The sequence below is a fragment of the Ictalurus furcatus genome, chromosome 18 (genome assembly GCF_023375685.1).
Source record: "Ictalurus furcatus strain D&B chromosome 18, Billie_1.0, whole genome shotgun sequence".
NCBI classification, from domain to species: domain Eukaryota; kingdom Metazoa; phylum Chordata; class Actinopteri; order Siluriformes; family Ictaluridae; genus Ictalurus; species Ictalurus furcatus.
The window spans coordinates 3,410,904-3,426,962 of NC_071272.1; the positions used below are offsets into that span (position 1 = coordinate 3,410,904).

General features: G+C 40.0%; 1 protein-coding gene across 5 annotated transcripts in view; it reads right to left on the reverse strand.

Moving 5' to 3' along the window:
* The window catches only part of whrna (whirlin a), a 109,775-nt gene that overhangs the window by 44,893 nt on the left and 48,823 nt on the right, over nucleotides 1-16,059 (reverse strand). For all 5 annotated transcript variants that reach the window (XR_008388447.1, XM_053649488.1, XM_053649489.1 and 2 more), the window contains 2 exons: nucleotides 13,472-13,690; nucleotides 6,296-6,421 (listed from right to left, as the gene is read on the reverse strand). Coding sequence is in view for 4 of the 5 variants with exons in the window: in XM_053649488.1 (XP_053505463.1) it covers nucleotides 6,296-6,421; nucleotides 13,472-13,690 (345 nt within the window). In the remaining variant the exon portion in view is untranslated. The remainder of the gene's footprint in view (nucleotides 1-6,295; nucleotides 6,422-13,471; nucleotides 13,691-16,059) is intronic.

The following is a 16,059-nucleotide window of genomic DNA, read 5'->3' on the forward strand; positions in this document are numbered from 1 at the left end:
CACCCACTCCCACATAAAAAATCACTTCGCCTCTTACTTTGACTGCAATCATCTTTTTTAAATTCTGCCGCATTTTTTTTAATGCCTTCAAAACAAAGACAAGCATTTTGAGCTTAACGGTGTTGTTGGTTCAAAGTATTTGTTTATAGTAAGGCTTTTAATAGGTTTTTACTGACAATTATTAAAAACCCTTTCAAGCTGGATCCTGCAAGTATCCAGAAAGTAAAGATGTGGGAGGACCAGATGTAATGAGTAAGCTATATTACGTTGAGTTTTGAGAACTCCAGTTGTTTTGAGTTTAATTGGTTTCTAATGACAAGCATCCACCTTTCGCCCTTTGTCCTTCTCCTTTCTAATTATGTCTCGTTTAATTATGACCGCAAAATCATAAGAAAGAGTCCTGGATGCAATACGCGCATGTGTGTAAATGTCCATTACAAACATGTTGCAGATCTCTGTGGTATAAAAGGGAAAATAAAACCACTTTGGGATGTGGTGTTATAGGAAAGTGTGTGTCTGGCCAACCTTCTGCCTTGGTGTCTGTTAGGTTATTTGAGTATCTATGAGAATGTGTAATGTGCATCCCAACACCAACGATCCAGGAGAGCTCCCACTGTGACCTCATTATTACATGTCATTAACAGTCTATGGGAGGCATTAGCCATTAAGACCTCCAGCATTTTACAACCATACATTTCCTGTTCCAGGAACGAGGGCTGAAAATAAAAGGGGAGGACACACAATGCGCTGTAACAAACACCGGTGTGGCCTGTGGTGAACAATAGTCATAATCTTTATTGAGGAGATGGGATTAAATCCATCCATCACAGCCAACCCAGATGAGTATAATGGAGGCAGTGCTGGCTTCTTTTAATGACATTTGTACATCATAATCATCATCATCATCGCCTTCAGCTCGATCCCTGATAGAGGTATACTGGCGCAGTGAAAATAATCAGTTCGTCAGATTTGCTCATCTTATTTCCTTGGCATGCAACACAAACAGGTGCTGTTTCTGGGTCTCCCTCTTACTGGTTAACCCTCTGTGAGATTAAAGACCTAGATGTAGGCTTAGAGATGTGTTCTTGTGAATCAAACGTGTTTGTTTGTTCACAATAAGTGGACATCAAAAAGTCTAGCTTATCTATCTACCTATATCTATATCTATCTATATATGATCAAATATTATATATGATCTAATTGGATATGTCATATATAGTCCCCTGTATAAACCAATCTCTGACGGCTGTGAGAACCAGTGTGAAATGGAAAGCCTCTCTATCCATCCTGCTGATATAAATGTGTGTGTGTGTGTGTGTGTAAGACTTGCCTGCTCGTGCTGCACCAACACCATCACTCAAAATGTCAAGTGTCCTGGATCAGGAATTTGCTCGCTCATTTCCAGATCTGTCATGGCCAGGGTCCATGCTGTCCACTGCCCCACCCTTTCCTCTATTTATCCCTTATCCATCATTACTCCATCTCAAGGCTCAGCTGTAGAACCATACCCAAAAGCACTGGAGCTAATTCTAATACAAGGCATGTGTATAAGACTGCCTTCATGCTTTCAGCTAGTACGCACCAAGGGCTTCTGTGATGGATTCATTGTGATTGTGAATGAAGTTATACGTCATGTGTGGTTGTGTAAATGCGTTTTGTGGATCAGTTGGAGACGAAAAAATATATATATATATAAAAAATGATTACGGAACCAACCAGACTGGGTTTTCTCCCATTAGTCAGAAAATTCATTAAAAAAATGATTAATTCTGCTTCACCTGCCAGAGCTGATTACATATACCCGTGATTTTCCCTGGCTGCAGAGCGACCTACCTGAGCCAAAATCAAAGTATTTAAATTTAGAGTATCTAAATCATTATTCTGTACATCTCTAACAAAAATGGCAGATGAAACCTGATCTATATACTAAACAACAGATCGAGCAGGGCACAAAGCAGCAGGATGGCTGTATTATGGAATTAAAGTCACCTTAAACTTTATACGACATGGTTCTCTTTGATTTGACTGTGCAAATAAGAATGCGATAAACATTCGATTAAATTGTTATTATATATTATTGGCATTTTGATTAAACGCATGAAAGACAAGTGCTGTTGCATCATAACGTATAAGAACCAATCATGGCCCAATATGCAGATTCTGGTGATGCAACAGTATATTACCAATGAAGCGTGGTGTGGTACGGAGGAGTTGAGTGGCTTCTCTAGTTTTCAAAAATTCACAGAATTTGGATTTCTGAATTCTGATAAAACTGTATATGGTTCTTTGACTTTTCGTGATGTCTAATGTTTCCGAAATATTTCACCATTAAATCTATTCGCTGGCGACGAACAAACCACATGCGTTTGCTTCTTTTTCTAAAATACTCCAATGGTTTGCAGAGATTGGCTCGTAGGGTGTTTGTACACTTGGCCTAATTATTATCAGTCTTTCACTTACTTCTAGGGCTTTGGATCGTTGTCTTGCAACATAATCCAGTTGCGCTTGAGTTTCAACTTACAGACTGAAGGCCGGACATTCTCCTTTAGGCCCTGAAGCAGCAAATGCCGCTTTGTAACTCTTCCCAGACCGATGTATTTCACGTTCACATTCTTCCTCATCATTTCTGGAATTTCTTTCAACTTTGGCATAGTGTGTTACTGGGTACTACCTTTTAACCAACTTCATGTTGGGGGGGAGGGGGGGGGGGAATACATTTTTCCACACAGGACAGTTGGTATTAGATAACTTTTTTCTTCAATAAATAACATTATCCTTTTAAAAACTGTATTTTGTGTTTACTCGGGTCGCCTTTGTTTTATCTTAGATTTTGTTTTCATTTCTGAAACGATTTACGATGAGATCTACACAACAACAGAAGAGATCAGGATGGGGGAAAATACTTTTTCACAACACGGTTTATAATCAAAAAATAACCCACTGTTGTCTTTATTAATGTTTAGTTTAATTATTGTTTATTTGAATATAATCTCGTCCAAATGAATCCTTTCATTTAAAACTGCTCACTTTTTTTTTTTTTTTTACCTATAAAGAAATAATTCAATTTTTATTCATCACTTGCTTATTTTTATTTTTTTTTTTTTAAAGTTTCCTTCAATTGATTTATCAGGAAGAACGTCTGTCTGATCTGCACATACGATGTGCCTTTCCCAGACACTGTAAAATGGGAAAATATGGAGCAATATGACAAGTTCAGACGGGACAATTTTTGACAGCTAGCCCCTTGATCACTTTCACACAGAGTGGCGTACACTCGAGTTCACGTGAAGCCAGCCCCACACCGCCATTTTCACAAGCGTGCAAGACCGTATTCTATTGTATTTAAAGAGACAGGCGTTTAATCTTTGGTGACAGCTGTCCCTTACACCAGGGGCTCTTAAAGTATTTGTAGCCATTGCAAAATAAATAAATAAATAAATAAATAATAATAATAAAATAAAAAATCATGAACCCCTCAGCACTAATTAATTTCATGAACATTATTTAAATGTATACCATAATGTCTTGTCTATGTATTAGAGCCATTGAGCTATTGATTAACACATTAGATTTTGTGTGTGTGTTCAGATACAGCCCATCCAATGATCTGCAACTGCCTGTGTAAATATGAGCGACTGTTGATGCATCTTTGTGCGCTCATGTGAACACAAACACGGCGCCAATTATATGAAAACTCTGGGCGTTTAATCTTCTCGCAGGTGTGTGCGCTGTGATGTGCTGATCACGGTTTTCAGACAATACAAGGCCCCCTACCTTAAGACAAACATCCTCAGCTCTCTCCATTCATCTCTCTCTCTCTCTCTCTCTCTATGGTTTCATTCCAGGAGCTCCGATAAAAACACACCGCCTGATCTTCTGATTCAGTTAAATCGAAATGTTTGCCTCGAAAGAACACAGCCATTCCTCCATAAGCTTGAAATGTCCATGACCCTATGTGATGATGAGATTCATCTCGAATCAAAGCGCCAAATGGAGAAGCAATGTGCTGTGAAAATGGAATAAAGGCAGGTTGTCGGAGTAAATTACACAGCACTGTTACTCAGCGGCGACGCGCACGCTCACAGCTGGGACACTTATCAAAAAGACCGCGAGACAAAGTTTTGAAGATGCACGGTGTAATGGATAAAAGTGTTTCTAGACCAATAATGACGGTTAATCATTTCAGATACCTGTGACCCACGAGTCAATTTTCTGCTCGCATTATTGTCGACTAGTCAATTTAAAGGAAAAAAAAAAAATTATATATATATATATATATATATATATATATATATATATATATATATATATATATATATATATATATATATATATATGAATGACCTGTGGCTAAATTCTGGAAAAAGATTTTCTGCCAGTAATAACCTTCACCATCTCTACTTTAGTAGTGGGGTCCAAAAGTCTGTGAGTGGTAGTGAAAATGCTTTTATCCTGCATTTAATAAGACAATTTTCATTACAAATTATATTACTGACAATCTGAGTAAGAAGTAGAATCTTTGAAATATTACATTTACATTTGTTTAGTTGTTGTTTTCACTCCACATAAGCCTGATCAGCCTGTCATGACGCCTGTGATGCTCCTGCTCCGTCACCATCAAAACAGAGAAGAGCACTTACAGTACACACTCTGCACAAGACTTTAAATGGCCTAATGAAGAGACATTGATAACTGCGGAACAGAAGTGAGTGAGTCAATCAGGAATTATTTCATCATAAAGTATATGCACAGAGATCAGTGGAGTGAATTTGACCTCAGAGACAGATGTGGATGATGCTGATAATCAAAGTGAGATCTCATTTCTACATTGTTAACGTAATAATCCTGTAAAACGTGTCCGTAATCTCGTCCCCACCCCAGTAGATTAGATTATAAATGTAGAGACAGAAATCGCATCTTTCAATGAAACTGGAGTGAAATCTTGAATTGTGATTTTTATTTATTTATTTTTTTAAATTTTGGGGCAAGCAGATTTTAAACTGCGAAAGAGAGACACGCTCGAGTTTTCCCAGGCTGCCCACACACATCGTTTCGACTGAGCAGGTGGAGTCTATTGAAGAGAACGGTAAGGTCATTTCGGCATTTTCGGTGCCATCGCAATTCATCTTTCAGGAAGCAGAGGGCTCGAAAGAATTACAAATGGAGGTGGCTAATAAATCTAAAAACCAGTCTTGTCCCAAAAAAATAAAAAAAATACATAAAAAAAAAAAAGAAGAGTGTAAATGTGACATGGAGCTGCATAGTGCCAGACTGACTCTGAATCCATCTGCAGACTGTGAGGGGCTAACAAGCACGCCTAAGCTGACCGATGCGAGTGCGACACCGGCTAGACACCTGTTTCGGTCAGCGCACACACACGGTACACAAACAGCCTCACAATGTGTTGCCTTTAGCACAGAGGTCTGACAGAGACACATACGTCAGCGGAAGATTGGATCAGAGAAGAGAAATGGCGAGGCTGGAAGTGAAGGAGAGAGAAAACGAACGCTGGATTGACGTGGGAGGAAGTGACGGTGCGATATGTGTATGTATGTATGTATATATATATATATATATATATATATATATATATATATATATATATATATATATATATATGTATATATATGTATATATATATATATATGTATATATATATATATATATATATATATATATATATATATATATATATATATATATATATATATTTGCTCCGCGCGACCCTGTGTAGGAAATGCGGTACAGAAACTCGATGGATGGATATATAAAAGTTGATATTTTATTATATATAAATATAAATAAACCTTCTGCTTTTATTTCCAATTTTAAATTAGGACCACAGTGTATATTTTCATATACAGTATATCACAGTGGGTAAAGATCCCAATATGTTAAGCACAGCTATGAAAACTTTAGTCATTCTGACTGACGATGTCTAAAAGCTTGCTATTACGTGTGATAAGTGTGACTTTCTCACAATGCCGTCGCAAACGGGGCGGGTAGAGCTCTGGTGGTAGAGCGGGGTGTCCGCTAATCGTAGGGTCGGCGGTTCGATTCCCGGCCCACGTGACTCCACGTGCCGAAGTGTCCTTGAGCGAGAACCCCCAGTTGCTCCCGATGGCAAGCTAGCGCCTTGCATGGCAGTGTGTGAGTGAATGAGAACCAGTATAAAGCGATTTGGAACCGTTAAGGTTAAAAAAACACTGTATAAGTGCAGACCGTTATGGGAGTCAGTGCTGGGGAGAATTAGATAGAGGAGGATATGGATATGGAGGACTAGGTGAGGCTTTACCTTTAGCCCGCCACACTCTGCTGCGGAACCTCGGTCCACTCCAGTAATGTAGATCCCCAGAGCGTATTCGGCTCCTCCGCGGATCATCAGACCCAGAGAGCGACCATCATCCAGCACCAGATTCACCTGAGACAGATGTAAAAGCAATGATGTCAAAAATTTGAGTAGATCCATTAATATGTATGTAAATATAGTGCGTGCGCACTCACACACACACACACGCACAAACACACACTAAACTGCTCCATTTGATCTTTTAGTAAATTCAAAGGTAGAACGCTGTCAGACTTCATTTATGTCAACGTTAACTGCCTGCGCCTAGAGAATGAAAGGCTTAAAGAGGCGTTAGAGCACTTTTATAGTAAATAATCTCCTGTGTGAGTGAAAATCTAATTTTACATTTATGTCTGTAACCTGGCTGAATGAGAATGAAATGGGTCTTCTTATGGGAACTGCTCCTCAGAATTATTGCTTCCTCCGTATGACACATGAAGGTAAGAAAAGCCTGTTTTTATAGACAGCCATCACCATAGAGGCACAGTGGTGCTTGAAAGTTTGCAAACCCTTTGGATCCTTTTCCTCAATAAATAAATGACCAAGTATAATATTTTTGTCTCATTTGCTTAATTGGGTTCTCTTTGTCTACTTTTTGGACTAATGTTGTTTTAGGTCATATTTATGCAGATATATAGAAAATTCCATAGGGTGCGCAAACTTTCAAGCACCACTGGATATCTTCTGGAATTTTCCTACACGTGGCTGTTTTAATAAGACGTCGTGTCTTGAGTCTTGTTGCGGTTTAATGGCCTTCAAAGCACAGCCTGTGATCTTTATCAATTCGGCTTGTGGATAAATTTGAGGCTTTAACTTTATGATGCCTTTTGTTTTACGGCACTGGTCTGTACAAATGAATAATAATAAAAAGGTTAGAAAGTCATTTGTTAAAGTTTATGAATTCTTACCTACTAGAAACAGTGTCTAGGATCATAAACATGCACGGGCAAAACTTAAAAGAGCCTGTCATTAAGCTCAAAAGAGTTTGGAGCAAAACAAGATTAATAATGCATTATGAAATTCTTCAAAACTTCACTGAGGTTGACAATAATGTCAGAGAACATCCATCCATCCATTTTCTCTACTGCTTATCCGATGCATGTCTTTGGACTAGGAAGGAAAGCGGAGTGCCCAGAGGAACCCCCAGCGCATGGGAAGAACACGTAGGCTCTGAGGACGCAGGATTCGAACCCCCGACCCTGAAGGTGCAAGGCAAACATGCTAACCACCAAGCTACCAAGTTCTGTATCTAACTGCAGATCTGTGAACCCCACATAACCGACACCATGCAGCCACAGTTAATTGGACAGCAAGGGGAAAACTGACTGTCCAGGAGAACGAGAAGTAAGTAAGTGTCACGTATTAAATCAAACGACAAGTTGTAGTGAACAGCATGGTTCTCTGTAGCACACCAGCTCGATGCTAAGCTTTTGCACTTATTTTTTATTAAAGATAGATATTAAAGTAGGGCGCACAGAGGCTTAGTGGTCAGCACGTTCGCCTCACACCTCCAGGGTCGGGGGTTCGATTCCCACCGTGGCCCTGTGTGTGTGTGTGTGTGTGTGTGTGTGTGCGTGCGCGGAGTTTGCATGTTCTCCCCTTGCTGTGGCTGCGGTTTCCTCCGACTATTCCGGTTACCAGTCCAAAGACATGCATGCGTGTCCAAAGTGTCCGTAGCATATGAATGAGTGTGTATGTGATTGTGCCCTGCGATGGATTGGCACCCTGTCCAGGGTGTACCCCGCCTTATGTCTGATACTCCCTGGGATAGGCTCCAGGTTCCCTGCGACCCTGAAAAGGATGAAGCGGTATAGAAGATGGATAGATATTAAAGGTTTACAACAAGAACAGTATATTTTACAACAACAGTCTGAAGTCGGCTAAGAACTCAGGATCGACGAATGGCGAGGTTGGGAATCCAGGTGTAATTTGGATTCGATCCTTATACTGATAACACCATTAAAACTGCTTTAGTTTACTACGGAGATATATCGTACACCGGACCCCAGTTTACCAATGTTTTGCGATTCTCAGTAGACTGATGCTAATAAAATCAACAAAAGCCATACTGACAAAGACGATATCTTGACTGGGTGTTCAATTTATTCATTAAAAAAAAAAAAAAAAAAAAGAGAGGAGATTTTATGGTTTGTTTACTGGTTCTTAACACTCTTAAACGCTCTTAACTACTTTTACAGCTGAGAATGCGTGACAGGCTTTGTTCCAAATCAGGTTTGCAAATATTGAACAAGAACAAAAAGCCTCCTCCTATTATGCACCAAAGATTAATATTCATCAGGCACATGATGTTCTATTTTAAGGTACTATATATATATATATATATATATATATATATATATATATATATATATATATATATATATATATATAACTTTAAAATATCATTGAAAACACACGTCATGTTGCTTTAATTTGACATTTATTTGTACCATATCATGTTGACTACATTTGTACCATGTTTTATTTGAGTGTGTGTGTGTGAGAGAGAGAGAGAATGTGTACAATGATTAGTCTGTAAAATAGATCTATATGCATAATAAAACATTTTCATCTATGAATGGTGCCACAGATGTTCTTTCCAGCCGTGTTATGCGAGTTGATGCTCAATAAACTCTTCGGCAACATGCAGAACAAACTCTCGACTTACACTTGACAGTCGAGAGCCCAAATATTACAGTTATTACCGAAGCACTTTCCAAAAGTCCCGCAGTTCAGTGAGTCGACATTCGGAATACAAAAATAACTCGTAGTTAGATACAGCTTCACTAAATCAGACAAGGTCGGGCATTATTAGGAAAACAAAAATGGCACCGTGTAGATTAACTCTCCATATTCACCGAATGCTCGAACGTGGAAACACTTCCCCTGACAAATAATGACTCCTATAAATAGTGACAGACAAACATCTACGTGCTTATCCAGACTCGCAGTGTCTCCTCTTAAATGGCTTGCAGTCTATCTTTTAGGCCTGTGTTAAGGTTGAGCTAACTGTGTAGTGAAGAATTAATAACAATATTGCACTAAATCAGGATTTAGACTTATGAATTAAGCGACGGTGACTTGAGTAAGGAACAGAAGTAAGTCCAGGGCAGCTGGTATAAATGGACAAGCAGGGCTAAGCCCTTGTCTTTCAAAGAATTAAAAAAATAATACTAATTTTTTGATTATTTGTTTGATTACAAAATTTGAAAATTTTGATTATTTGTTGTTAACAAATGTCTTCTTTTTGTGTGTCTAAGCAAGTGCTAGACCTTTCTGTTTACCAGGTTTGGTATCAGTATTGGGAACATGGCATGAATTCAATATTTCATTACTGTCTTGAAAGAAAACACAAAAGAAATCATAACTGTAGCTGCCGTTGATTGTGTGTGTTAGAGTTTGCCCCGGTTTCATCATCCAGCTATTGATAGATATTATACTCGAGCCCTTTCGACTAGTACCATAGGCAGCCAACACTAGGCGTAACAATGATATTTCACCCTGAAATTGATATTTTAAGCGATGCGTGTATACAAAATATTCAATAGAATGCAATGCCATTTGAGTGTAGTATTAGACATACAAATATGACATTACATAGTAATATAATATATGCAATCACAGGCCAATTTAACACGTGTACTTCTGCTCGTTGATGCAATTATGCAATCAGCCAATCATGTGGTGGCAGCGCAATGCATAAATGCGTGCGGATACAGGTCAAGTGATTCAGGTAACGTTCACAATGTTCTAACAACAGAAAGGGGGAGGGGGGATGTGATGCCAATAACAGATGGGTTGCTTTGAGTATTTCAGAAACTGCTGATCTCCTGGAATTTGCATGCATAGCAGTGTCTACGGTCTACACAGGGTGCAATAAAGCAAAAACAATAACCCCCCCCCCCCCCCCCCCATAAAAAACATCCAGTTCTAAGCACTTTAACAATGCCTTGTTGAAGCGAGAGATCAGAGGGGAATGTCTAGACTGGTTTGAGAAGACGGGAAGGTGACGGTAACTCAGATAACCACCTTTTACAATTGTGGTGAGCAGGCAGAAAGGCACCAAACCTTGGGGCAGAAGACCACATCGGGTTCCACTCTTGTCAGACAAGAACAGGAATCTGAGATTACACACATTCCGGGCAGGGGCTCGGCAAAACTGGAACGTTCCCTGTTTTTTTTTCCGTATAAATCAACAGAGACGCCATGTGCGCACTAAGAGCTCAGAAGAGACCCTGTTTTAATTCACCGTTTAGCGACGATACTTCTTCTCAGGCACTGAATTTTACATGGCATGTTAATTATTACTCTAAAATTAGGAAGTCCATCTTCTACAAATGAGCTGTAAGTGTACAGATGACTGGACGCTGTCAGCGTATTCATTACACAGTCTGCGCAGTTTGTTTAGAGACGGACGAAAACGAACCCAAACGACGAGACGGTTTATTCATCTGAGAAGTCAAAACAGCACGAAAAAGTGCACACACATTATCATTTTATGACCTTGATTTAATCGCAAGGCCTCGATTTGGTATCCTGGAACTCCAGTGATTGTTGTCTTTACTACGTTGGATTTCTCATTCATTTTTAATATGACGAGGAACGATGCTGGAAAATGGTGGACGAGAAAAGAATGCTCTCTTGCTCAGCTCTTGCTGTTATGACTTATTTCTGAGAAGGCTGACATTTTGTTTTTCTCCTATTAAACGCCACTGTAAGTGCACCAGCAATGTACACCCAATTGTACACCCTGGACAGGGTGCCAATACATCATAGGGCACACAAACACATACAGACGTTCACACATCCGTTCATACACTACGGACACTTTAGACACGCCAATCAGCCTACCATGCATGTCTTTGGACTGGGGGAGGAAACCGGAGTACCCGGCGGAAACCCCCGCAGCACGGGAAGAACATGCAAACTCCACACACAGGGCCACGGTGGGAATCGAACCCCCGACCCTGGATGTGTGAGGCGAACGTGCTGACCACTAAACCACCGAGCGAATCACGATACAGCACCGACCAAAAACAACTGCACCGGAACTGCTGCACACATCGCATATATTTCATTAGAAGCATATGTGAAAGGTTTCAGAGTGGACTTTTCCACTTTAACTCTGAATACAGCCCTTAATATTAAGCAATAGTGTACTCGCTGAAACCTGTAACGCTCACCATCAAGCGTCCTCAGGCTGCTAAACACGGCCAACACCCACAAGCACTCCACTAAAGGTTAGCGCTAGTCATCCCTGAAAGGTCAGTCTGGTGCACTGGTTGCATTGTGTACTGTGTCCTTATTTATAATTCCATACATATATATATATACACATATATTTATAAAAATGTCCCCACTGCGTTAACCTAAATGCATTTCAACTTCCACAAGGACTCTTAGTATTTACTGGAACTCTGGGTGCAGACTGGGAACTTTCTCACAATTACCTTATATATTTCTCTGCAAACAGAATGATCAATCGGTTTACGGAAAGAGACGGACTCTTTTCCTCTGCTCTAATGCACCCACGGTCTCATGGGCTGTTTGGGCAATTTCCAGCACTTGAGAGATTTATAACCTCACGAGCGAGTCATAAAAATCCCCCTAAAATAATATTTAGCAGATTCTGGCACCCTAATGGAGATTGAGGCAAAACAGGGAGGGGCAATAAACTCCAGAAAGTCAGAGTTAGGAGTCAGATGCGTAAACGGAGCCTTTTTTTCCCCCCACTGCAAGTTATTTCTGGCTGCAAAAGACTGAGCATTCCCGGTTTCTGAGTGACCACAAGTGTCCGTGCGTTGCAGTACAGCGTTAAAAGAGTCATTTCATGATTTTGAATGTTTTCCTTTTGTTTGGGTGTGTAATGTATTTGTACTCCTAAATTTGGCCTATGTGTTACCTCATATTTATACCCCTGTGAAACACGACGTCATGGCTGAACAATTTCCTGTTCCCAGGCACCCAGTTGTACTAAAAAAAAATTGTAATATTGTGTACAGATGATACAACTGTTATATCAACCAAGCCTAAGTGATTTTCTGATCAGGTTCCGAGTCTAGATTAAGCCATTAAACTATATTAGTCTCGTGTTATGCTGTATATCTAATCCACTAGTTACTTTTTTTTTTTTTTTTAATTCTCACCAGCAGAATAAGGAGCTGATTGTCAAGACCCAATGTAAGCGTTGCAGCTCACACATATTTAACAAGTGTCAGAATAAACTAATCTCTCGACACATTCTGGACACTCCGTGCACAAAATCAAACTGGTTTAATCATTGTGTAGCACCGAGAGCTTATCTCTCTTTAGCTGCTGCCAGAGAGCTCACACGTATAAGCTCATTTATTGTGTGTCTTGAATGAAGTGTTCTCTGTTCGTCGCTGCTCGTTATTACAGAGCTCGGTGCTGAGATTCCCGTTTGATACGGTGGATAAAGCAGGACTTAAAGGAAAGTGAATGTGCCAGCTGCTCTCAGATGTCAGGGAGATTACGACCAGCGGTTAAGCAATGCAGAATATTGTTATACAGAGATAACAGCAACGACTTACTTCAAATGAGAGAATAAATTCATGCTTCGTTTAGAGCTCCTCGTCTAGGCAGCGAACAGACATCTGCATAATTACTCGGGGTCAAGTTGAAGCCTGCTCAAACTGTTGAGCAACTCTCGGTTAAAAAAAAAACAAAAAAAAAAACTTTCTGAATAAATACATCATACGGGTTATAGAGGAGTAAACTTTTACATCGACAGACTGTTCACGAGATGTTAGTCTTCATGAAGTCCTCATTCATAGCTTCCATTGAAATACCGCTTTTGAGTTGCCAACTATTTGCCAGATGCAGCATATTCCAACGTTCTGTTGATGTGCTTGCTATTCTAGATGTTACACAACTGTTTAGCTCCAAAAGAGTTATTAATGCACCTAGCATCACATGCTAATTGAGGCCCATTGGAGCTGAACTCATGCTGCCCCATGCGAAGGGGAGGAGGTGCAGTATTAGGAGAGTCAACGGCGGTTTGAATTATTATTACATTTTTAGTGAAATAATCTGCACAGGCTGTTTTGAGCGAGTTTAACCATAATACAGTCAGATGCTGAGGATATTTACGTCCCACCTCACCTTCTTCTCGTCTCCGTCCTGGAGCAGCTGCATGTGGCTGCGCTGTTGGCCGATGTTTCTGTTCAGGGTAGCGCTGTGGTGCTCTAGCAGGTCTGGAGGAGGAGACACACTGCGGCCCTGTGGGTCCACCCACGTGTACACGTGATTCGTGACATAACCGCCTGGGATGCGGCCCATGGAGCGCACCGACATGCACAGCTTCTTACTGCCCTTGAGCACCTGCGAGGGTAAAACAGAGGGTCAGTGTGAGGTGGAAACCCTTTGTTCCTGACTCTTCTTGTGACCAAAAATGTTCTTGGACAACTAATAAAAATTCAAATTAAAAAAAAAGAATTCAGTTACATACCGCTACAGTGGATGACTGGTGTCAAAAACTGGAAAACGGTTGCGGATTAAGAGCAATAGACCATAACGTCATGAACAGGCTGACCGAGATAGAGATCATCTAAAAAGTCTACACCCCTCTGTAAAAATGTCAGGCTTTTGTGATGGGGGAAAGAAAAAGAATTTCCAAAACGTTAACTGTATCATGGAATACCGTGAATGCCATTATCAATGCGCGAAGAGAATTGAGCGCCACAGTGACATCACGAAGAACAGGATGTCTCCCCAAAATGTACAAAAGCACGAGACAAAAACTCATCAGGGAGGCTGCCGAGAGACCTACGGCAACATTAAAGGAGCTGCAGGAATATCTGACAAGTACTGATTACTCTCTGCATGCGATAACAATCTCTCATATTCTTCACATGTCTGGGCTTTGGAGTAGGGTGGCTAGACGGAAGACCTTTCTCACAAAAATCCTCTCTCACATCCACGCCGTACTAAATCACCCCAAACCATGTGGCAAAATGTGTTATGGCCTGATGAGACCGATTTCAAAAGGGGACGTTTGGCACAAAAAAGCATATCAATAAAAGAACACCATCCCCATGGTGTAGCATGGTGGAGGAAGCGTCACGCTGCTTTTCTTAAGCCAGAACTGGGGCTTTTATCAAGGTGAAAGGAAACGTGACTAGCTACAAATACCAGTCAAGTCGAATGCAAAAGATTCAGACAATGACCCAAAGCATACATCCAAATCAACAAAGGAATGGCTTCAGCAAAAGAAGATCAGGGTCTTTGAATGACCTAGCCAGAGCCCAGACCTGAATCCAACTAAAAATCTGAGGAGTGACCTGAAGCGGGCTGTGCACAAGAGATGCCCTCACAATCTGATGGATCTAGAATGTTTTCACACGAAAGAGTGGGAAAATATTGCCAAGTCAAGATGTGCCATGCTGATAGACCGTTACCCAAAAAGACTGATTTGTGTAATAAAATCAAAAGGTGCTTCAACAAAGTATTCGTTTTTCACTTTATTTGTATACTTTGCAATTTCATAATAAAGATAGAAAAGGTTCTGACATTATCCAGGCTTTGACTAGGCCATTCCATAACCCCCCTCCGTTTCTTCTGTTTGAGCCATTCCGTGGTGGATTTGCTAGTGCGCTTAGGATCATTATCCTGTTGAAAGGTTTCCACTTTCAGTTCAACTTTCAGACATTATCTTCAAGCACTCATTGATATGATGCAGAAGCAACCCCAAACCATAACATTTCCTCCACCGTGCTTCACAGTTGGTATGAGGTGCTTCTCCTGAAAAGCTGTCTTTGCTTGTCCAAACGTCCAAAAAAAGCGCCAACAATTTCCATGGGGTGTACTTATTTTTTCACATGCCTGTATATCGTAGTTCAAACTGTTATGATGCACTAATCACGTATGGCAGCACCCCAAATAGTTATCACCGAAATATATGTAAGTCAGGAGGATATTAACTTGATTCTAAGTAATTTTCTGAAAATAGGGGTTGCGTCCATAAACAAACAAATAAATATATATATATATATATATATAAATAAAGAAAGAAAGCAAATTAGCTCAACATAAGTGGTATGTAGCCAGTTTGAATGAAAGGACTAAAAAAAATTTGGAAAACATTTTTACAGAACATGGCAAATTGGGTAAAACTCTAGGGTTAAGGTTAGAGAAGTGTGTTTTAATGAAAGGAATACAATTCTTTTTTTTTTTTTTTTTTTAGATTTAATGATTTACAGTTTAGGAGCTAAGGTTTATAAAAAAAAAAAAAAAAACCCCTAAAAAACTATTACTTCCTTCACATGAAGAACCCTAAGTAAATTATTATTATTATTATTATTATTATTATTATTATTATGCGAATTAATTTCATGCAATAATAGAAACAGATATAAAAAGACAGAAGAATCCGAATAAAAACCAAGTGGAATCCACTCTTTCAACACTTCCACCTAGGCAACTGGATTTGCTCGATTTGTTTGCCACTTCCTATATCCATGTACATCCTTCTTTCTCCTAAGCCCACACCCAGCTCTAGTCTCTCAGGCAGGCAGGCTGATTGAGAAGCACTGAGATGAACTGAAAGCTCCTCTGTGCTGTGGCTCATTGACCTCGGAGAGCCTGCGATGGCTGCTATCACTTTGCAGATCAAATGTAGTCCCTAGTCTCACTGTGTGACACTATGACTCCTGTAGAGTGTGAAATGATTCTGTACTAATACACACACACAC